Below are 24,138 nucleotides of genomic sequence, written 5' to 3' on the forward strand. Positions count from 1 at the left end.
GTTTCAAACTTTATTAAAATATAAGGAATGCATAAACTTCATAATATTATTACATTGTGATTATCTGAGCCATTTTCTTATAAAAATTTAATAAAAAGACTACTACTTTTTTGCGTGACTGTATATGTATGTCTTGTTTCAACTTTTGATAGAGTTGTATGAGTTATTTAAGATGCTTTTACTATCTTCTTCTGACTGCTTTAAAACGGAACGCTATAATTTGAACCTCAGACCAAGGCGACCAAGTCAGTAACTACAATTCGAGTCAAAGAAGTCAACTCCAAAGGCTGAACACTAGAGGCAACTTCCCATCTACCTTTCCCAGGTTTAATTGCTCAAAACTAGCTGATTAGCAATTACTATATGTAATGTCAACTTTTTTGAACCTCATACGTAGTTTGAAATGCTTACCACAATGTGAAATTTCACAGGAATCAGTTGCATTGTTGAATACCAGAGTTTGATAATCCTCACAGGAGGGTATTATATGCTTTTCATTAACACATTCTTCCATCAGTGTGCTTTTGCTACATGTGCAAGTTTTGCAATTGTATTCCCATGTCTCTCCAATCTAAAAAGCAGCAATGCTGTAATTATTATTTATATTTACACATCAATATTTTTTATTTTATTTTTAAAATCCCTACATACCACAATAAAGTCAAAAACAAATATTGAAGTCAACCCTCCCAGTCCAGTTTTATTTCTCCTTTGTATTAGTGCTTGCACTATTAGATTTACCTGTGCTTGCCAGTGACTAAACTAAAACATGTTTAGTACAAACTTATTGAGAACAGGAATTGTTTTTTATCGATTCTTATGTTTTAACATTGTTACTATGACATTCCCAATCATGAACCCTCTTACAGGTCAGCAAAGGGCGCTTGTTCACTCTCTATTCTGACTTGGCTCTAGATTACAGAAGATCTATTAAGAACATATATATTTGTAAATACTGACCTCTTTGTGCTCTCCATTTGGTCCTTTGCAGTCTACAAAAAGGAAGAAAAGGTTTTTTTTTTTTTTTTTGATTATTTTTTTTATTGCCTCAACAAATGTCAGTTTTATCTCACATTTGTGTTTGCGTAATGGCCATTGACCTACACATTTCCAACAGAGCCAACAAGATTATTGTGAAATAAAACATATTCCACAATATAGCTAGAATCTAGAGCAGTGTTAGTCAGTTACTTGTAGCTGTAGGGTAACTCTTTGTATATCCTGTGTGATACTTAAAGGACTGATAAGAGGAACCCCCATTTTCACGTTTCTGTCCATTATAGTGTTGCACTCACAAGTGTTAATATTAGACAGCTTTGCTTTTCAGTTTAAATGTTGCTGCTTGCATTAACATCATCATATTCCACCCTTGTGCTTCTGGTTAATTTTACAGCACAAATATATTTATATAAATTGTTACTTTATATTATTATGAGCCAAATAAGTCATCTTCATTTTATGTGATTTTAAATTTAAGTTTCACATTTTGTGAATCTAATATCTGTTACCATTATTTTCCCCTTACCCCTTAATTTTATGATTGTACCACAGAAAACTAGCTGGATCCAGAGATGTTCAAATCTACATCTTGAACCTCTCTCACACACAATAACCATTCACAATGCCATACAGGTTAACATTTCCCTTAATGGTTTTTATTTGGAGGATGCACTTATGTATTCTGAGCACATGTACAGTATATGATTACTTACAGGTGCAGTTTCGAATACACTTATCACTGTTTTTATCTGCACGAATTAGCCCATCGGGGCAGAAGCATCCAGAAGTCATTTCTTCCAAGTCGTTTCCAGATTTACGTTCTCTGAAGAAACATTTTTAAATGAATTAGGAAACTTTAAAAACACAAGTTAACCAAATGTTCTCACTTAATTACCGAATCAGTTTTATTCCATTAGATGCAGCATCTTGTTTAATAGTTTGAGAAGACTGACATTTATCAAGGCCCAGGGTTCTACTGGTAGTTGTCCACAGTGTAGACAGCACTTGCTATAGCACCTTGTTTAAAAATATTCAGGCTCATCCTATGAACATTTTATAATAGCTATTGGATACAGTGGATGCTTAGTTTTAAATAAAAGTGCACCTTTGGTAAAAAGTCTAAAAAAGAGTGTGCAATGTAAAAACACATGGTGAAAGGTTGTTTACATTCTGTAGATGTAAAAAAAAAGTGGACAAACATTAGAACAATACTGTAATGATACCCTAGATTATAATGATACATACTTTTATATCAACTAGGTTTGAGAAGCAATGCATTTATATTTCCACACTGCTAACATGCCATCCTCCACTTTTAAGACATATAATGGTAATTTGTGAATTAGTTAAGTTAATTTTGTTCCATGTATAAGTGGGCTTGCATTTCACCCCCAGTGTTGAGGAAAAACACAATTTCAGACCTCAGTGCAACTTTTACTCAGGTACAAAAGAACATTTCTGAACGAGAGTAGGTCATTCAGTTCATCTACTGTAAGCTTGCCTGGTTCCTAGTAACTGATTAATTTCAAAGCTTTGTCAGAATGGGTCTTAAACGATCCAAGTGATTCTTCCTTAACATCATCCATTCCATACCCTCACCACTCTCTGTGTGATTGAGGGAGGGGGGAGGTTCTGCAACTCTATTGCGAGTTGCTTCTTGTTAGTGTCACAACTCTTTTGATTAACTGGCACATACTGCACAGAAAATACTGCAACCAGTATAAAACTATGTTCATTGTTATCTGATCCGTTGATTCTTTAAGCATGAAATACTACGTCACAATTATACTTACCCTGCCTGGCAGTAATCATCCATCCTTTTGCGACATGCACCATAAACCAATCCCTCAGAGCAGTTTTGGTCTGAAATAAAAAAAAAAACCTTACTCTTTAAAAATGACTTGCTTTTATGTTAAACATACATAAAACATAATTGTTTTATTTTATAGAACATTCTGGAATAGCTATGAAGGTCTTTCTCTACGGTCTATGACTTTGCACATTCACCAGTTGCTGTAAATAATAGGAATTTAAGTAGTGGCTTAACTTTTAAAATATACCGTAGTTCAGAATTATTGAGCTGGTTTCTGGTGCTGGAGGTGGGATGTTTGTTGCCTCTTTTATTTTTTTTTTGTATAACTTAAGACTGCTTATCGTTGCCTCTTCAAATATATGCCAATAATTTAAAGAGCAAAATCTCACAAGAGCAGTGATTCTCGAAAACATTATCCATTTCTGGGTATGATGACCAACTAGGGCTGGGGTATTTTTGAGATCCTTGTTTATTACTCTGCTTGGTAATTGTCCCCAACATTAGGCAAATGATTTCAATAAGCAATATTACCCACAAAAGTACTGCCCCCCCACCCCCACCCCCCCGATTTGTTACCCATTTACACACCCATTTAGAAAATTGTTTGAAACTTTTTTTTTTTATTATTGTAGGGCTTATAATACATAAAGCAATGTTAGAACTTTCTCCAGAAAAGAATTCAGAAGTAATTCATTAGAAAGACTAAAAGAGCAGGAATTACATAGATAATAATATATAATATACTAAAAACTAAAAAAGAAAACTGCACCAGGTGGAGTTAAGTGGTGAGGTAAGAGTGTAATACTCAAGATGATGCAGAATCTCTCTTTTTCTAAACAATGTCCCTTTACACGTAATTTTAAAACAAAACTTACCACATAATCCGTTTGTATATTTATTCCATTCCACACAGATCTTATTTTCCATACAATGCCCTGCAGCTCGTGCTATACTTGAACAGTCCAGTTTTGTATTGTTTAACAAACAGTGATCATATTGGCAGGCAGCTTCATAGTCTAAAAGATTTACTTTTTTTCGACATTCGTCAAAAATACTGAAATAAGGAAGATATTAAGAAACAGTTCATTTTCAATTTGTCAAGGGATATGGAACATTTGTTAAATTTCCCTGGTAAAACGCCAATTGTATACAATTGTACAGTGTGTCCGTAAGAAAGAGGAATGCCAACCTAATTCTCCCAGTGCACTGTAGGTAGTAAAGACAAATAATTTGCTTGCTAAAAAGTCTTCCATTGATATAGGTAGAAGTTTCTAGAACACTGCACCACTGTTCAACATTAAACCTGTAGCTGCACTGTTTTAATTATTCTTATTTAACTATACATTATAAAAAATATTTAATAGGTTACTGTAAGATACAAGCTGCTTCCAGCCCACTCAAGGTCACTCGTTGTCAGCCCTTATCTCTTGTGGGGTGGCAATATCAGCTTGTATCGAAACGCACTCTATATAATATTTTATAATGTAATATTCCTCTCATTGGTTTGCATCCTTGGGGATCCAGATACACCTTAAGAATGTAGCGCTGTTTTCTTTTGAGCATCTTCATGAGTGAAGCAGGCAAAGCACTCTATGATGCTCATGGAATATTCTATTTATATAACAGATATAATGTGTGGAAAATAAATGTTTAAACCTAAAAGAATGCATGCTCTTGGATTAGGATTTGAGATATATTTACTCAGAAGCATTAAATATGAAAAATGTATGTATATAATGCCTTAAACTTCACCCCATGGACCTTTTTGCAGGCTGAAGTGGCTATGGCATAATTGAAAATACAAGATCCTCACCAAGTGTGTCAGTCAAAAACGCCCAATTTATAGCATAACAATATATCCTGATCATCTCCCTAGTTTAGTTTAGATTAGCTATTTCACAGAACTCATTAAACTGTTTGTTATTCCTTAGGTCACAAGCATTTTGTTGGTGTGACACCTTATTTACACGGGAACCTTGATGTGTACAAGGTATTATGGGGAATCCTGCATACACTGTCAAAATTAATAGAATGTTCAGACAATGAAATAACTCACTGTGTTAGATTAGAAGGACCCCTGTGTGTGTGTGTGTGTGTGTGTGTGTGTGTGTGTGTGTGTGTGTGCATTTGTTTTATTATTGAAATATGTTTGCTATTCCTGAAACTGTTTTAGATTGTTGCTGACTTTGTACACATCTATTTTTTATTTATTTGTTTTGCTTGTATGTTGCATTGGTTTTAATTCTACTTCTGGAGTAAAGGTCAAAGGAAGCACACAAACTGTAACACTTCAAAAGAAACTTCAAATACCAACTAAAGGAAGCAAATTAGAAGCTGTGTTCGATGAAACTGAATTTACATACCTACTGCTTAGTAGCCAACAAAAAGTTGTATTAATTGTCGTTGGTTTTGAAGAGCATGGGGGTGGAGTGGGTGTGCTACAGGACACGTTTCTGGGGGCTGACTTGCAGTATGGTTTACTGGCATCGTCATATATCCAGTCATAGGCAGTCTTGTCACAGCAGGAATTTATTTCACTTATCCCATTCTTACGGATACATGATGCTCCACCACACACACCTTAATACAGGAGGGATAAACGTGATGTATATTTCATGGGATAAAATCAGTTAATGAAGTGTTAATTGTTAATATCATTTTTACATACCACACTGTCCTTGTGTATTGCTCTCAAAAATACTCATTGGAACTCTGATACTGATTTCATTGTAACGCGCTAGGGATACCCTAGTTTGAATTGCAGGAATAAAGACATTTACTGAAATCCCAGTTGACTCCAGCTGAATTCCATTATTTTCGTAGGGAAAACTCACTTCCTTATCGTTGAACTTGGACTAAAAAAATTAAAAAAAAGAATAATGTAAATGCTTAAAACTTTTTTTCTTGATTTTGAAGAACAGGACAAAATGATATATATATATATATATATATATATATATATATATATATATATATATATATATATATATATATATATAAATTATATAATTATATATATTATATATAATATATATATATATATATAATATATATGCTAGCTAATTATAAAGATACATATTTCTAATTGTACATACCTTTTTCAGTCAGACGAGTAGTAAGAAAGACAAAGAAAAAGAAAACCAAAAGTAGGTCAGATTACTTTACATTTTCTGCAGTTTGGGTTTTAATGATCACTACTGATCTTTGAGTTAATGCCTTGCGCTATGCCCAAAGAGGAATCAGCTTTAAATGCAAATTTTCAATTAAATGATATGCTTTCTAGTGGCATGGGGAAAAGAACATTAAAGCACAACATTAAATGGACATTAGAAGCTGATTTTGCATGTTCTTAATATAATTTTGAGGGGAAATCACTAGCCTCTGTGCTGTGTATTAATCGAGTCCTGGATTCAAATCCAGCTCAGGTTGCACCCGTCCACATAACAAAACCACCACATTAGTAATAAAATGGATTCACTTACCACAATTTTATAATTCACTATGCTGAGTGTCACAATACTGCTTTTATATTTTAATATAAGGCCTCTGGCACAAGATGCTTTGTAACCCGGAATACAGTTATAATTGTCAACTGCAACTGAAAAATTATATATTGGATATTTTTCTTCAACAAGGGTATAGGTGCAATTCTCCAAGAAGGTGTATGTTGTCCCACTAAAGGTTTTATAATGAGGATCTCCAAATACTTCACATTGACCTTAAAGATAAATAATAAAGTAAAGTAAGTGTCCTTTAAAGTGTTAATTATACAGAAATTACACTAATCAAAACTGAAGGCTATTAAATTTAGATTAAAGTTCATACTTACAGTCACAGTCCCATTTTGAACAACAGCCATCCTCGACCAGTCTAGGTGCTACACCATTTTGACACGTAGGTTTAGATTGTATAGGGCAGACACGGCTTTCTTTAATTTGCTTATACATGCATGTCTTGAGCAGACAACCTTCGTTCCACTCTCCACCACACTGCACAGTTCCATAGGGGCTATCACAAAAACATGATTTACTGGTGGCTGTTGTAGTTTCAGGGGTAGTTGTTGTGGTTTCGTGAGTGGTTGAGGTTTTGGGGGTAGTTGTAGTTTCAGGGGTAGTTGTTGTGGTTTCGTGAGTGGTTGTGCTTTTGGCGGTAGTTTTTATGGTAGAAGCACAACAAATTCGAATCTTATAATCCTCGCACAATCTGAATCCATTTAGCATCGAGGCTTGGTCGTCATTCATACAAATTAACCCTTTCTCTTTGTCACATATCACTTTTTGCGTAATATTATCAGTTTTTACAGAACGGCAGTCAATGTTTTCAATTCCATTACTGCATATGGATGTGTCTACGGTCTCATTATCCCCAGAATTTGTAAGAGTTGGTGTCATTCTGTTAATCCAGTTAGTCCATGTTCCAGAACAATTAGGTGCTGTAAAAAACAAACACACACACACAAAGGGAGGGTTTACTGTACTGTGAGACACTGAAAAAGAAAACGGCTGCCAATATATCCACTAATCTTTAATGATATGGCAGGACTTCAATTATTTAAAAAAAAAAAAAAAAACTATCACAATAATTATACCTTTCTGAAATTTAAGAACACTCTGTTTTATACCTTGCTTCTTATTTCAAACAATCCAGAACTAGGTGTTAAATTATGAGAAAATGAAACCTTACCACAGGTGTGCTGAAATAATGATATGCATGGGAGCAAAGAGGGTAGTGGAACAATTGATTGCCCCGCATATTAAACTATTTAAAAAAATAGATAAAATAAATAGCTGTTCACTGAATGGCTGAATTAGTCATATAGCTTTCATTCTTCTGTGAAACAAAACATACAGATGTAAATAAAATCACTGTCATTTGAGCTATTAATTTTGAAACATTGTTTCTTGTTTACATTCAGATTTTCATTCTACATTCTGGTTCTTGTAATTTACTGTCTATGAAAGCTGACAGCTAAGTTAAAAACGGTAGCATCAATAATAAAGGTTACTATATGTTAATCAGAAACAGTATTTACTAGGCTTCATTTAATGCACATTTAAGAGCACAAATCACAACTCTGCTCCTAGATTAAATACATAAATCCTATGCCAAAGCAATTGAAAATGAAGTAAATATAGGGCATTTTATTGTAGCCTAAATCACACACCACCTAGCTCAGAGGATAAAAATCAGATGACACAGATTAAAAAAAAAAACAACAAAAAAAAAAAACATTCTTTTTGGATGGGGTGGGGATATGCTATCTATCTATATTGTTTGGAATTTATTTTCTGTTTACATCTACTATTGTATGTATAGTATGTATGATTGCAGGCTATAAATAAATACACTTGAAGTGTATTTATTTGTAAATAAAAAAATAAAAAAAAACATAATCTGGTATTATTATAACGCTGTCAATAATAAATTAATCATGATTATAGCGGCAGTTTAAATAGTGTGTAAAGATTTTGTCTAATAGTTAACAATGTGGGACTGCCAGGTCTTGTTTTCAACATATTATCGGCACAGACATTATATACAAACCAATGCAATACCGTGTGTGTGTGAAGTTTAATAGAAAGAAAAACTATGCATGTCTCCAGTCACATCGCCTTAAGTTTTAGCCAAAACTGTAGATATGTATTAATGCCATAGCCTTATCTTTTCGCCTCTGTATCGTCGGCGTCTCAGAAGCGGTTTGTTAAATTTCTGTTTTAAGGTGAGTTATATATAGTCTTTCGTTAATTAAAACCCTCCTTTTCCAAGTGCTAATTAACTCCTGATAAATTATGACAACTAACACGGATTTGCTTTTAAATTCCCACGCAAAAAAAATAAATAAATAAAAATAAATAGTCGTAAAAAGCACTGCTCGTTAAGATATTAACATTATTTCGTAAATCAACATAATCTCGTAAATCACTTTAGGATGATTAGTTAATAACGAAATTATAACAACCACTTGAAAATGCCAAAATCAATGCTATATACCGATTTCTTGATAATACTGGAGTTTCCATTTATGACCTTTTGAAAATCTTGCTCCATTTCTCCTAATAACCCTGATTAAAATAAGTGAGGCTTTAATGGTAAGGCATTTATGTAAGCAATAAGGCACAACAGGTTGTGTGATATACTCTACTAGAAAACGATTGAGTGTGAACAACCAATCAGCTTCCAGATCTAGCGGGCTTCTATTTTGCACAGATGCCCGCTGGAATGTCGAAGAGCTTAACTGTGAATTACATTTTAAACCAATCATAATACCGGCTTTTCCCCTTAACATTTTAGTCTACAACTAATCTTATAACATAAAGAGCTAAATAAACTTTCTGACGCGGGTGTACAGACAATGGAAATCATGTCTGTGACAGGACACCGTAATGAAGGCTCAGTTCACAGCTACTGGACAGCAAACCAACAGGAAAGACACGATTGGTCCACAATTCTGTCATAAACTGGATCCAAACAACGCCCAGCCTCAAAACCAGCCAGTCAAACTGCCAACCCTGTTTCAGTTCTTTCCGCAACAGCCAATCCACTCCATGCATGAATGACGCCCCGCCTCCAACAACAAGTCCGATTCTGTACAACACAGACTATTCAACAATCCTACAGTTAGTTTATCTGGCAATGTCATAATAATAAAAACATTTGTTTTCTCTATGTGTATGTCGTTTTTCTATTCTAATTATGTTAGGGACTATTTTCATCAGCGGAAGGTTACCCGGAAAAATTCAGAAGTTCAAGGTAAATATAGGTTTTTAAGTTGTTTTTTGTTTTGTTTTTTTTTATAGAGAAAATAAATAAATCGTTGTTCCAATAGCGATAGAGCTCTCTCGATGCGGGCTCTACCGTGTTATAGATGAACTTGACATTCGTTAAGGTCATCCATCACACGGTTCGGGACGCATAACTCCAGTCGCGGTCATCTACCACACGTTACAGCCCGCATCGACGGGCTCTAGCGCTTAATTATAAACCTGCCAAGATGAGTAGAACCCGAATGCTGTCTTCCGATTGGTTGCTGTAGAGGGCATTAACTGCCAGGAAATGCCCTCAGAATGTCCACACAACCATCACCAATAAAGTGGAGTAAAGTACCAGTCTGCCAAAAGGCACATCTAGTAATATAACGGTCAGCTGTCAGAACCGCAACATAAAAATGTACTGGCTGCATTGTAAACAAAAACGAGTCTTCTATAAAGAAAAAAAAAAAAAATATGACTGTGCTCAATCTATCCAACAAATGAGAATGATCTTCAAATCTTTGCAATGTCTTAAGTCCTGCCATTATTGATAGCAGCACATTCAAAACCCGAAGCCTCAATGCTTTGCTGTACCCCCCAAAAATCTCAGCCCTGAACCTACCCGCTATGTTTCAAAAGTTCACTTTCACAGACCTGCAGTTCAACTTGAAATGAATACTTAAAAATAAAGAACTGTACAAAATAAATGTAATATTTAAATTACAAATGTAATTCCTTTTAGTAATACATTAATTTGTTTAATAATACTGTTAGTTATAGAATCAGTTTATTATATTTACCTATTTTAAAACAGTTACTGTTCTTTACTAATAGCAGACGAAACACAGCTGTATAAATGTTTTCCCTGTCTTAGGTAAATTAAAAACTAAACTGTGTTTAGATTTTTTTAATGTTTGATGTATTTGTTGAGAAAAAAAAAAAAAAAACAGTTTGCTTTGCTGTTCACAAGCGGGACAAGAGCACCGCAGGACACTGAGAAAGAAAGAAAAAAGGTTAGAAATCTTAATGTTGTTGTTAAAAGTTTAAACGGTTTCTAATCTCATTTTCCGTATAAAAACAGCACACCGTTTTAATTCGTACTGTGAAGGGTAATTGCTTCTCATCAAATTAATTCTCCAATTAACTGAATTAATCTTCCTCTCCTTTCTCAAATCCCCAAACCGCTGATTGAAAGAATCCATTCCCAACATAGGAGGCGTGTTGTAGGGAGCTGTCGTCACTGCCCTGTGACTTTTGCTAGTGCATTGCTTAAAAAAAAACGCTTCAGCAAGTAGATATTTAATTAGCATTGTGTTATTGTGGAATACGTGTATATATGACAACAGTATGATACTAATAATTTGTTTGTAATTGTTCTGTATATTTTAGTTTGTGATGTGGAGTACAAAAATAAAAGGAACAGTAATTCTAAGTGACAGTGCCTATGTATATTGCAGCTAAGGCATGCGCAGTTAGACTGTAAAAATGGGGAGCCAACGCTAGGACCGCGATATTTCTGAATCTGAAAATAACGTACGTGTGTGTGTGTGTGTGTGTGTGTGTGTGTGTGTGTGTGTGTGTGTGTGTGTGTGTGTGTGTGTGTGTGTGTGTGTGTGTGTGTGTGTGTGTGTGTGTGTGTGTGTGTGTGTGTGTGTGTATTGAAAATTTCAGCAGAGAAATAGTAATAATAATAAAAAATAATATAGCGTTTTATAATTTTTCTAAGTTCAATTTTCACTCTAGGTCCAAGTACCCGATGTACCAGGGATACAAATGAGTATTTTTTCTAATTAAGCCCATTATATTTCTTCTCTTTTTCCTTCTGTTTATGTGTTTATGAATTTATGAAAATCCAAATATGTTTCACCATTTTGTGGTTCTGGCATCAGTGCAAAAAAAACAAAACATACATAAAAAAAACATAAAAATAGTTAATGTATATTTAAGAATAATATGCACAAGGTTAAAATTACCTATTGTAAATTCCTAGAAATAATCATTTTTGCAAATGTTTTAAGCAAAAAAAAAAACTGTGATACAGTTAAGTTACAGAAAAGGTCATTTATACTTAACAGTGTCTAATTTATGACACTAAAATGATTTTATTCTCTTCTCAAAAAAATAGAGATAAGCTCCAAGTATACTCTTAAAAATGTTAGTTTGTTTTTATTATTTGTAAAGCAGACATGCATGAAAACATATTTACATTACCTGCAGGGACTGCAGATTCTGTTGTTTCAGAATAAAAAAAAAAAATTATAAAGATACAAATAATTGATTACTACCTCCATTCTTACACACTTTTTTGTCGGTTAAACTAGAAAAGAATAATTATTTGTACTCTTTTTTTAAATTTCCACTGTATGGGATTTATTCAACATTTTTATTTTAATAATTACCTGTATGTATGCTCACAGTTGGACTTGTAGTTGGTTTTGTAGTTGTTTCTGTACAAAGGATGGACATTGTATTAATACCAGTAATGAATCACATCAGCATAACAATACAAGCTGTAATGATAGAATTATAAATAAAACAGTTAATTGAAAAATCTAGCATTCAAGATTGTATCATTAGAAACTATAACTTATTAGGGCTTGACTTTTGCTTCTTTGGGTACATACTATGGCCCTAAACAATCAATAGAGTTGGGTTTTCTTTGTTTTTAAGAGCTTTTGTAAGAGCTGAAGGACACCTTGGGATTAGTCAACCAATTACATATTAGTATTCCGTAATTAATCAAATTAGGTGACTACTTAAAATTCACAAAATAAACTCTCACAAAAGAAATTTGCACACATGCCAGGTGTCACTGGTTGGGTTGTTCATTTCCAGCATAATTATGGATTTAATTTGATCCCATCCAAATCAGCTCTAGAAATACAATATTAATAAAGGGAGGATTTTAAGGTTGTGAGAGCTATTCACAAAAGTAGCACTGCTGAATCAGTATTACAAACCAATTTTCCAATAATATTCACAATTAACATAAAAAACATTACAAGTTTTAAATACCTGTTTCTGTAGTAGTTATCATGGGTGTGGTTGTTGTTTCTGTAGTAGTTGTCATGGGTGTGGTTGTTTCTGTAGTAGTTGTCGTGGGTGTGGTTGTTGTTTCTGTAGTAGTTGTCGTGGGTGTGGTTGTTGTTTCTGTAGTAGTTGTCGTGGGTGTGGTTGTTGTTTCTGTAGTAGTTGTCGTGGGTGTGGTTGTTGTTTCTGTAGTAGTTGTCGTGGGTGTGGTTGTTGTTTCTGTAGTAGTTGTCGTGGGTGTGGTTGTTGTTTCTGTAGTAGTTGTCGTGGGTGTGGTTGTTGTTTCTGTAGTAGTTGTCGTGGGTGTGGTTGTTGTTTCTGTAGTAGTTGTCGTGGGTGTGGTTGTTGTTTCTGTAGTAGTTGTCGTGGGTGTGGTTGTTGTTTCTGTAGTAGTTGTCGTGGGTGTGGTTGTTGTTTCTGTAGTAGTTGTCGTGGGTGTGGTTGTTGTTGTTGTAGTAGTTGTCGTGGGTGTGGTTGTGTTGTTGTTTCTGTAGTAGTTGTCGTGGGTGTGGTTGTTGTTTCTGTAGTAGTTGTCGTGGGTGTGGTTGTTGTTTCTGTAGTAGTTGTCGTGGGTGTGGTTGTTGTTGTTGTAGTAGTTGTCGTGGGTGTGGTTGTTGTTTCTGTAGTAGTTGTCGTGGGTGTTGTTGTTGTTTCTGTAGTAGTTGTCGTGGGTGTGGTTGTTGTTTCTGTAGTAGTTGTCGTGGGTGTGGTTGTTGTTTCTGTTTCTGTAATAGTTGTCGTGGGTGTGGTTGTTGTTTCTGTAGTAGTTGTCGTGGGTGTGGTTGTAGGTGTGGTTGTTGTTTCTGTAGTAGTTGTCGTGGGTGTGGTTGTTTCTGTAATAGTTGTCGTGGGTATGGTTGTTGTTTCTGTAGCAGTTGTCGTGGGTGTGGTTGTTGGTGTTTCTGTAGTAGTTGTTGTGGGTGTGGTTGTTGGTGTTTCTGTAGTAGTTGTCGTGGGTGTGGTTGTTGTTTCTGTAGTAGTTGTCGTGGGTGTGGTTGTTGTTGTTGTAGTAGTTGTCGTGGGTGTGGTTGTTGGTGTTGTAGTAGTTGTCGTGGGTGTGGTTGTTGTTGTTGTAGTAGTTGTCGTGGGTGTGGTTGTTGTTTCTGTACTAGTTGTCGTGGGTTTGCCTGTAAAGGTAAAGCAACAATTTCTTTTAAGCAACAGATTTGAATTAAGTACATACACATTTGCTGTGCACTAGAAAATACACTGAACTATGAGTAGTGTAAAGTAAAATAACTTTATATGCAGTGCACTATGTATTTTTACATTATGGTGCGTTGCTCAATAACAGTGCACTGCCAATTGGTGGCCTTTATTTTTTTAGGACTGCATCAGCTATCATGATATTTTTGTCTTCTTATTTCCTCCACTTAGCCACAAGCAAAACTGACTGATGGGTGCAAAGGTGATGATGTGACCAAAACGTATCAATTAAAAGTGCTATAAAAAATGTAGATTGTATCTCCTGGGTTCGCTAGGCAACACAGAACTGAATACAATCAACTGATGACCAGGATTTTGGTGGAAATACACTAAGATATTTTGTATTCATGCTAGATTTGCTCTAAATGTTTTACGGTAAGCATGTAAACACTGTTGCAAGGACTGTGGTTAAAACATTTTTTTTTTTTACTTAAATAGATAAACAAGTGTTGAGGCTGGCTTTGTTTAATTAGCATATTTAACATAATAGCAACTGAATGCATGGCTACCGTCATTTACAGGGGTTACAGTTTGGTTCAATGGCACCCCCACTATAAAAAATTGTTCCTGCACTACTGTCCTATGGTAGTCTTTACAGAAAGTGTCTTAGTGCTACAAAAGTTAATTGACAGACTTTTCAATTCAATTATAAGTAATTGCTTCTCATTCTGAAAGACTTTAATTTACACCTTGGAATAACAGGCTTTTAAAATTGTCCCCAAGGAGGATACCAGTAGTATATGATCTAGAACTTCAAAATGCTTTACCAGAATTCTAGTGGAAAACTAAAATAACACTTAAAATGTTCTTATAGTTTTACCTTGAATATCAGCGGTAACGTGCAAGTGTTTAATCGTTGTGAATTATGTTACTTCATCACAAACTAATCACGAACCACAAACCTCTGGAAGAGGAGGCCCTCACATATCAAACAGGATTACTTCCTTTATTCATGACATATTAAAGTGCATTACAATGAATAATGAAAAGTACTTACGTTCACACTGCAGACTGCCATTTGTGCATGCACTGAAAAACATGTAGACAAGTTTAGCATATATGTTGGGAAAGATGATTGTGCAATGCTAGTATTAATGTGATTAAAAAAACAAACAAACAAACATGTATCTCTAGTTGTATTTATTGCTATTTTCCAACAGATAATGCATGTGGGCTATCTTTGCAAGTGAGGAAAGGAAAAGCAGTCCTACATAATAGCTCTCCCAACAGCAGGGGGCTGAGAACTTTCCCCATTCAGTCACTGCATAGATTGTCTCGATGGTATTGATGGTGCACAAAACATGTTTGACATGATGGAGCCAGTGGATTGTTATATCCGTAAACACATCATTTATATAAAAGTCTGAGAGCAGTGCTGCTACTAAAAATAATTCAGCACAGCGGTTATTTAGCTATCAGTAAGATTATTATTATTATTATTATTATTATTATTATTATTATTATTATTATTATTATTATTATTATTATCATAATAGTATGTAAATAATTTACCAAGTTTGGTTGCAGTCATTTTGTATGGTTTCCCCTGGTTGAATTATTTGATTGTAAAGACAGGTACAGTCTTCTAAAGCAGAACACTGCATTGTGTTCTCATCAAGATAAGGTTTAGTGTCTGGGCACGTTGCATAGCAGCCTACATAAAACAGAAAATGAAAGGAGAAAATTGAAGCAGAATTAGCAAGACTGCAGCATCTGTGGCTGTACCACGTCATATCAGCATGGTTTAAAAATGATTAAGTGTCCAATCTTGTCTATTTAGCAGTTAACCAGGGTCGTTATTTGGCCACGAAATACATGACAATTGTTTTCCTTTTAATAGGCCATTGTTTGACAGCGCATGCCAAGAAAGCACACTGGTTACATTTTCTATACAGTACGTCTAGGCTGAATATTAAAAATGTATATATTTTTTTTAAAGGTTTATTTTTTTGTTTGAGCATTTCTCTGAATGAATAATCAGGGAGCATCAGCAAAAGATAAATGTGTTTCATTTTTAACTAGCCAAAGGAGCAAAGATACCTGTGTGTACCTGTATGAGTAGGTAGTACTGTGCAGTGAAGATGAGTGAATGATGCTCTACCAGCTACTTACATTATTTTCAAAATTTATACTAAAAGCAATGTTGATATTGAAAAAAAAAACAGGCATATTGAATTAAAAACTAGTATTAATTGTGGGGGTCATTTCTCTAAAACTCAAAAAAGCTTAATTTTATCGGGGGGGTTTTCTTCATTTTTTGAGAGTTTCTAGGCGTGTGCTTTATATCTCAAACAGGTTTGTATTTTTTTTTATTGTTGAAGTACTGGTATGCATGGCATGTTTCAAGATAACATACAGTATGAAACTAATGATGAGGTATCTTGTGTATGAACTATTATAAATAATATGCTGTATATATTTAAGACCAGAATATTCATGCTATATAGCACTAATGAGCCATGAAAGGTAGGTCATTTATTTTTGGAGAGCATGACAGTTCACATATTTGTCTCAGTATCAAATTAATTATAGTGCTACTAAATAATTCAGTACCAAGGTTGACCCATAACAATGAATTTACCTTCAAGCTTTGCAGAGAACTTAGAAGTCAAGTTATTACCACAGGTCTTTGTGGCAATCGTTCCACAAGGTTTGTAATGCCAACTGCATTTTCCTGGATCATTGTAATAGTCACAATATACAGCTGAAATGAGATCCGTACATTTAGTTATACAATTGTTTTCTTTCTGTAGCTTAATGAGGTGCAGATACACTACCAGCAAAATGTCGAGTGCCATTTTTTTGTCACTTTTTTTTAATTTAGGAGATGACTACTTGCTATTTTCTTTATCACTTGATAAGGTGTATGTAAATTAATCAGTTTAAATGTTACAAAATATATTTTTTTACAAAGAGCTACACAGTCACTATGTTGTACTTCTATTAAATACTACACAGGTACTGTAGAAGTATTTTCTTCCGCAGCATTTTTTAAAGCAAAAACCTCTTAATATGTTTATTTATTCACACTGTATTTAATTAGTAATAGAGTCAAAGTTGAAGTCGTAATCAGCAATGTAATAAAGATAACACAAATATCTTAATTGTTGACTTTGAATTTAACGTTGCTTCGTTATCAGTACGTTTTTTGCTGGGTTTTTTTTTTTTAAGTATCATTACAGATTCCAATAAAACAGTCAGCAACACAAACAGATGTCCTTGCATACATGCTTCAACTAACTTATGTGAGCAAGGATATCTTCCGTATCTTTCTGTACTGTCCCTAGTATAAACCCCTGTCTTGTCCTAAATATATACAATCTTTCAGTTATGGAGACTGATTTATTGTCTTCTACAGAATGCTATGTTTTAAAAAATAAAGACTTGCAATGGTTATTTACTCTTCCGATATTTATACATTCTTGGTAGCACTCATGGAACATGATTTATCTCTAAATAGGGTTAGTATTCATGCACTAAAGAAGGACAATTATACTGCATTTTTAGGGCAGACTCACATGTACTAAAACCCTTTTACAGGAATATTCATATACACAAGAATCATCATTGGTACAAACATTTACCACTACCCTCTGCAAAGAAATATAAATAAACCTATGTTGTACCACACCAGGCATCTATATAGCCCATAGTGTATCTAGTTCTTTGGCAATATACTCCATGATATTCACATTCATATTTGTAAATTTGTAAATTATAAGTTTAAACACTAATCCAGGACAAGCATAGTAAAAATATGTGATAAAAAATCTAAAAAAAAAAAAAAAAAGTTTTAATAGCCTTTGAAATATATTTTACTAATTGGAAATAAAGTGAATCAGGTAACAGTTGTGGTGTTGAATCGCTGCACAAATTTGCTGGTCGCATCGTGTCCGGTTTTTGGCGGCCATTGCTCCAAGTGTAGTTACATGTAAGTTAGTAATAACTAACAGATTCAAGGTGTTGCATTGTAATTACATCATTAAAACACAAGGTAATTTCCATGTTATTACAAACCCTTTTCCATGTAAAAAAATAAAAATTAATTGTTACTCATGCCCTTTAATCTAAATTTCTACCATAAAATGGAATGTATTTATTCTTATTAGTATTAATACATACGGCACAAATCTGGGGTCCGCCATTTTATACAAACATCAGCCTCACTGCAAGCCTCCGCATATGCAGCAACAGCTGTGCAAAATCCAAGGTATTGTCCCTCCATTTCACAGACACATGATTCTTTAACACAAACATCATAATATGGCTGAGGGTCCACCTAAATATTAAAAAATGCACAATGAAGATTAAAATATTATACACGCAAACACAAATAAACTATATTTGTATTATTGTTTTTATTAAGAATGTAACAATAAACACTTTGCTATATGCTATTTTAATTTATTTTTTATTTTTTTTTATTTTTGAACGAGAAAGCCCTTGTAAATGTATAAACAGTTTTAACTATTAAAATGCTAAACTAAACTAAATGTCTGAGTTGTTTATTTTAGGTTGTTTATTTTCATGTAAAGAGTGACCGACTAGCAAACAAAAATTTCATCAGGCCCCTCTATCGAGTGTTTATTTATTTATTTTAATTTTTTTATGTAAAGCTTTATTTACATAAAATACCAAAACTCAAAATGTGAAAGGAAAATTGCAGATACAAGGCTTTTACAAAACAGGTCTTGGGTTCAGAGCAAATGTTGGTTTGGAGAATACTCCAATTCCTGAGGAAAATGAGAATTGTACTAAATATTTACCTTCTTATGACATTCTTGAAAGATTTTGTCAGTAATGATCTTGCACCTTCTCTCTGCCCATGCACTACAGTACCACTGTTTCTCACAGGGGGATGTCTGGCTTAATGTATTGGCACAACTGGGATTGACTTTCCAACTGTTGCCAAATTCCAGTACTTTTGTAACTTCTGATTTTCCTCTGGTTATCATGTCATTTTTAGAGTCTCCATCATAATTTCCGCAGAGACCACAGAGACCTGTATTCTGCAAATAACAGAAACAAAAACATGTATCTACTGTTTTATGAATGTACACTGTATAATTTAAACATAAGATATTTTAATGTAAGGAAAAGAACAACTCTGATGGGGGAATGAAAAGCTCCTTTGGCAGTATTTAGAAAAAGTGAAATGTAAATTTACACTTACTTTCCATTTGGGGTCCAATACAATGGTTACTCTTGTGTGCTTGTCCCACAACAATGTAATGCCATTTTTCAGAGTGATAATTAGGTAGAGGCCCACTGTATGAACCGAGTAACTTGTCTCAGCCTCACATTTGTTTGATCTCTTTTCTACAATTTTCATATCTCGTAATTCTATTTCTTCATCCTGTATAATTGCAAATCATATTAGACGGCTGGTATAAAAATTAAAAATAATCTGAACTCAGATAAAAAATAGAGATTCCAACTATACCTGGTAGCTAATCTTAATAGCCCTTGAGCATGTAAGTGCTTCATCACAGCAGGGAACACTTTCTGCTGTTATTCGGAAAGTACCAGTCGAACCACAGTAGTCCTAAAACCGAACAAACTACATGGTCACATGGAAACCAAAGACAATACTTTTTAGACAAAATATTGTATTCTAGCAACAACAACAAATTATGAAGTTGGTAGCTGTGAATCTCTTAGAAATGTACATATCCTTACCTCTACAAGAGTATATTCACAATTCCCATCGTAGCTGTACCACTTTAAATCAAAGGTTTGAAAGTGTCCATCTCCATAAACTTGGCATTTTCCTTTGCATTCTTCTTCTGTACAATTCCACTTTCCCCTGATGCAAGTGCTGAACAAAAACAGATTTAGAAATATTACATATTTATATTTGTAGATATTATTTGATTCAAACTGCTTTAGACATGTTTCACCCTACCAATTGTTGCATCCGCTTGTGACAGTTTCCCCAGCAGAGTAGGTTTTGACCCCAAATAAGCATGTGCATTCTTCCTGACTAACACATTTGCCATTATGATCTTCATAATATCCATCTTGACAATAGCAGCCACTTTCACAGGTGTCACTGGCCTACAAAAAGGAGAACAATTTGTGTCTGATCTATCAAAAGGTACTATTATGCTGTAACTGTATATCAGTTAATCTGACATTTCCCTTACTTTATTTATTCCTGTGCTAAATGTTCAATTTCCTATTCCATGAATTTAAAATAACGCATTACTTACACAGCAATTTACTTAAATATGTTTAGCTCTTTAAACTTTTTTTTTTTTTTAATATAAACAATATAAATTGGACTTACTGGTAAATTTAGACTTCCACATGTTTTGACAGATGTTGGGCCTGAATATTGAGAACATCTGATATATTTCTTGCCCCCTGTGCAGTCTTAAAAAGATAAACAATGTAAAAGTTATAATCACACTAAAAATGATCTTCTGTAAATAACTGCCCATTCATGTTGTATGGGGAGTGGATGGCCTGACAAACTTGGGTCTATGACAATTTATCACCAACAATTTATCATCAACATTTCATCACCAGCGACAATTCATCACAGAGGGTACATTATCATATCACAGCTGTTTAAAATGCTACAGGTGAAAATGACCGGTGTGGCGCTAGTAACCCTAACCCTAATCTGTGAGTTATTGTCCATGATGAATTGTCGCGGGTGATGAATTGTTGGTGATGAAAAGTGTGTGACAAATTGATGGGATACCGACAAACTTACACCACTTTACATGAAAAGTACATCATTATTATACACCATATTTATTACATATTTGTATTAACTTATTTATATGATTGCAATAGCAGCTACACTTCACCAGTGTAACAGAGCTCAAAAATACAGACTTGAGTATTTTAATATGTTTCTTGTTATACAACGTACTTTTCAGTGGTTGGCAGTCAAGCTTTCCATTTTGGCAAACACTGAAAGAAAAAAAAAATGAAATCACAAACGTCTGTACTTTCTGTTTGGCCCATTATATTTACAAACTTATCACATACCACTACCACATGCATTACATTAGAACATTTGTTGGATGCTTTTGGAACTATTTTTACTCCAGTGGAAAATGTGCACATATTTTGTAAGCAAATGCAAACTGTGAAAGTTACAAAACCAATTCTATTTAGAATTGTTGATCTACAAAATTCCATTTTTGATATCAAGAAAAAAATACTGATATCAGTAATATAATTGCTGATATCAGAAATTGAGGATTAAATGTTAAAGAGGCTTGCCGTAGTAGCATGCTATGATCGCCACGCTATTAACAGACTTCTAAGTGCCTTGCCATTTGATGCATTGACCCATGGAACACTGTTAATCATACTAAACTAGCAATGCCCTACCCCATCTAGGCATTCCACTTGGACTGTGCATTTCCAAAATATAGAAAACTATAGTACAATTAGAAGTGCAATCTAGAAAATGAACATAGATGTCTGGGTTCCAAAAGTCATTGTAAACATACTAGCCATAGAGTGAGACAGACAGACAGAAAGAAAGACAGACATATAAAGAAACCTAACTCGTAGTAAACAGCTTAGGTAGAGGACTTGTATTAATGAGTAGGTAATATACTTTTTTGGTAACGTCTTCTTGTAGGAAGAAACTCACCAGGAATGTCCATCAATTTCATTTTGCCCCAGACTAACTGGAGTTTGACCATAATAGCACGGGCACTGAGATTCTGCTACACACATCCCATTGCTGTTCAAATGTTTTTCTAAGCAGCCACATCCCTCAACTGGGACATCTTCCACTTTACAGGCAAAGTCAGACCCTGATAGAGACTGACATGTACTATTGCAGGCCTTCATGTTGTATGAAAATTTCTGATTGTTAGAACATTCCACATCTGTTAAAAAAAGACAAACTGGATTTAGGACCAACTAACACATTAAACACATTTCAGTTTTCCAGTAAAATGACTGCTACTTCCACCTATGAAGCAGAATTCAAAGATTGACAACCATACTGCATGTCAAAACAAAGCTCTTAAGGTTTAACCTACAGTACCATTGCAAATTGTGTATTTGTACTTATATATATAAAAAATAAAAACAACTATACATTACAGTACCCACTCAAGAAAATGAAACTTACCACAATCGTCATTTCTCCAGTTTTCCACAATCAAACCTTTAGCAGCACAGGCCTTCGCATAATTACCCAGTGCTACACACACACATTCTGCAGGATTGGCACAGCATTTTGCACTACTTATACATTTCTGGGAAGAAAACAACAAACAAATGTTAATTTTAAAACAAAACTCATTCCCCTTTTTGTAAATGTTTGGTAAGTCTATTATGCTATAGCAATCTCAGGATTTCTGTACTGCATAAACAATGTTCACAGTTGCCATATATGACGGCCAAATCAGGCTTGACCATGTTAATTATTCATGGACGAACAAGCCTGTGAGCCTATTATTGTAATACACAGCTGTCAATTCTATACTTTTAACAACAATGAAACAGCAACTTCATTTCAAAAGAGTACACAACTAATTTACACATTACTACTGAACGTTGGTATTGTCTTTTTTTAGTACATTTGTAAATGGAAATTTGTTATTTATTATATCATACAATTATATCATTTACCTCAAGAAAAGATGCATGATCAACATGAGAATGGCAATTAGCAAATACAGGGTCATTCAGGTAGGCACATTTCTCTTTTCCATATTTTTCTGTAATAACATAAACATATTATATTTTTGAATCTGTCAGAACATCAAGAAAGAGAGACCCTTGAAACGGTTTACCATGCAGCAGCTAATCTGCACAGAATTTACAGTTTCCCATACTTTTCTCTACTCTGCATTAGTCAAGCCCAATTGCAATGCCAGGTGCATTTTAGATATAGCATCTGTCTTTTGAGTTCACCTCCAACTGCTCATATTACTTAAATCACTAAAAAACACAAGCAGAAATTTGACCAATGCCTGTTTTAATAGCAAAAAAAACAAACAAAAAAAATGAAAACAAAACAAGAAACCCCTGTTTTTGGAATGACATTCTTACCATTGTCTGTATTCATGCAGATGGGAGAGATCTCGGCACACTCTTGTGTCTGTCTCCTCCAGGATTTGGCAAAGGATTTGGAATCCTCCACAATTCCACTGCTTGCCATGAATTCATCATCAATTTTGTCATTGTAGTTGCCACACAACCCTAAAGATTACATGGACAGTAACAGTCAACATATGATTCTGTGAATTGGTGAATCAAGTAATTAATCATTTTCTTTGCACACGTGTGAAAATCAAGAGTACTTTTACATTGTGCATTTTAAATACAAGTTGAAGAGTGAAAATAACACAGATAAACTATAACAGGTAAACCACGCAGCAGTCCTACCTTTTGTAACCCCCTTTGCAATGACAGGTAATGTCACATACAGCTGCATAAAAGGACTCCTCTGAATTTGCATCTTCATACCAAACTTTGTCTGAACCTGAATGAACAATGAAGACTGCGGGAAAAATTTCACATTTTCTGGAAAAAAATAAAAAAATAAAAATAAAGGTATAAAATGCATTTTTTGTTTGTTTGTTTTGCAACTGCTTTAAAATAGTTTTTTTTTTTGTTTGTTTGTTTTTTTACTTACCTGAATTATACCTTTCAGAAGTGGTTTTATCATCAATGTAAATGTTGTCTTCAGTGAATGTGTAAGTGACTGTCTGTAAAATAAATAAATAAATACATTATATAAGCATGCAATTGCCTTTTTAATATATTCACATATACTTGTATTGTTAATCTTCCAGGTCATTAGTAAACAGTGGAATGAAACCAAACACACACCCCTCTAGTTTAAAGGGGCTCTTCAACTGAATGTTGACCAAGACTTCCTGTTGAAATGTTTGTCTAATTTAATACTACTTCTATTTGTACTACCACCAAATAAAATCAACTCATTACATCCATGATGAGCATGTCCAGATGATAAAAAGCAAAATCATCAGCAAATGTTATAAGGGGAGCTTATACTCAGTTTGAATATGGCATAAGGATTTGATGCTCAAATGAATCGATGGAATAATGTTGTATTAGCTAAGTGGAATCTGTTAGGTTTCATTTCCATTTGAATAATGACCTTCAAAACATGAATAATAATATTTTAAACCTCATAGTCCATCTCAGACAATCAGGTTCTGCATTTTGTGACTGTCCTTTTACATTTTAAAAACCATCCAGTCCATACTGTTGTTACCTGCGTCACTACATTATTAAAAACATTGAACAAAAATAAGAATATACAACTGATTTCAACAGAGCAAGCAAATTAACCTTTGACCTTTGACATGTAGGCTTGCTGAAATTATCAGA

The 24,138-nt window shown here is 34.2% G+C and overlaps 1 protein-coding gene across 1 annotated transcript in view; it reads right to left on the reverse strand.

Moving 5' to 3' along the window:
* The window catches only part of LOC121319034 (mucin-19-like), a 39,282-nt gene that overhangs the window by 4,868 nt on the left and 10,276 nt on the right, over positions 1-24,138 (reverse strand). Inside the window, exons 13-42 of the mRNA XM_041256261.1 lie at positions 23,417-23,489; positions 23,167-23,304; positions 22,831-22,980; positions 22,408-22,496; positions 21,905-22,031; positions 21,416-21,656; positions 20,681-20,721; positions 20,087-20,172; positions 19,703-19,854; positions 19,477-19,615; positions 19,241-19,342; positions 18,971-19,153; positions 18,564-18,806; positions 17,920-18,076; positions 16,379-16,501; positions 15,310-15,451; positions 14,795-14,826; positions 13,646-13,718; positions 12,577-13,562; positions 11,961-12,008; positions 11,773-11,790; positions 6,642-7,244; positions 6,295-6,530; positions 5,481-5,667; positions 5,176-5,392; positions 3,688-3,866; positions 2,793-2,862; positions 1,713-1,822; positions 961-992; positions 412-571 (exon numbers count right to left, since the gene is read on the reverse strand). Of these exons, the coding sequence (XP_041112195.1) occupies positions 412-571; positions 961-992; positions 1,713-1,822; positions 2,793-2,862; positions 3,688-3,866; positions 5,176-5,392; positions 5,481-5,667; positions 6,295-6,530; positions 6,642-7,244; positions 11,773-11,790; positions 11,961-12,008; positions 12,577-13,562; positions 13,646-13,718; positions 14,795-14,826; positions 15,310-15,451; positions 16,379-16,501; positions 17,920-18,076; positions 18,564-18,806; positions 18,971-19,153; positions 19,241-19,342; positions 19,477-19,615; positions 19,703-19,854; positions 20,087-20,172; positions 20,681-20,721; positions 21,416-21,656; positions 21,905-22,031; positions 22,408-22,496; positions 22,831-22,980; positions 23,167-23,304; positions 23,417-23,489 (5,137 nt within the window). The remainder of the gene's footprint in view (positions 1-411; positions 572-960; positions 993-1,712; positions 1,823-2,792; positions 2,863-3,687; positions 3,867-5,175; positions 5,393-5,480; positions 5,668-6,294; positions 6,531-6,641; positions 7,245-11,772; positions 11,791-11,960; positions 12,009-12,576; positions 13,563-13,645; positions 13,719-14,794; positions 14,827-15,309; positions 15,452-16,378; positions 16,502-17,919; positions 18,077-18,563; positions 18,807-18,970; positions 19,154-19,240; positions 19,343-19,476; positions 19,616-19,702; positions 19,855-20,086; positions 20,173-20,680; positions 20,722-21,415; positions 21,657-21,904; positions 22,032-22,407; positions 22,497-22,830; positions 22,981-23,166; positions 23,305-23,416; positions 23,490-24,138) is intronic.

The sequence above is a fragment of the Polyodon spathula genome, chromosome 7 (genome assembly GCF_017654505.1).
Source record: "Polyodon spathula isolate WHYD16114869_AA chromosome 7, ASM1765450v1, whole genome shotgun sequence".
Classification (NCBI taxonomy): Eukaryota; Metazoa; Chordata; class Actinopteri; order Acipenseriformes; family Polyodontidae; genus Polyodon; species Polyodon spathula.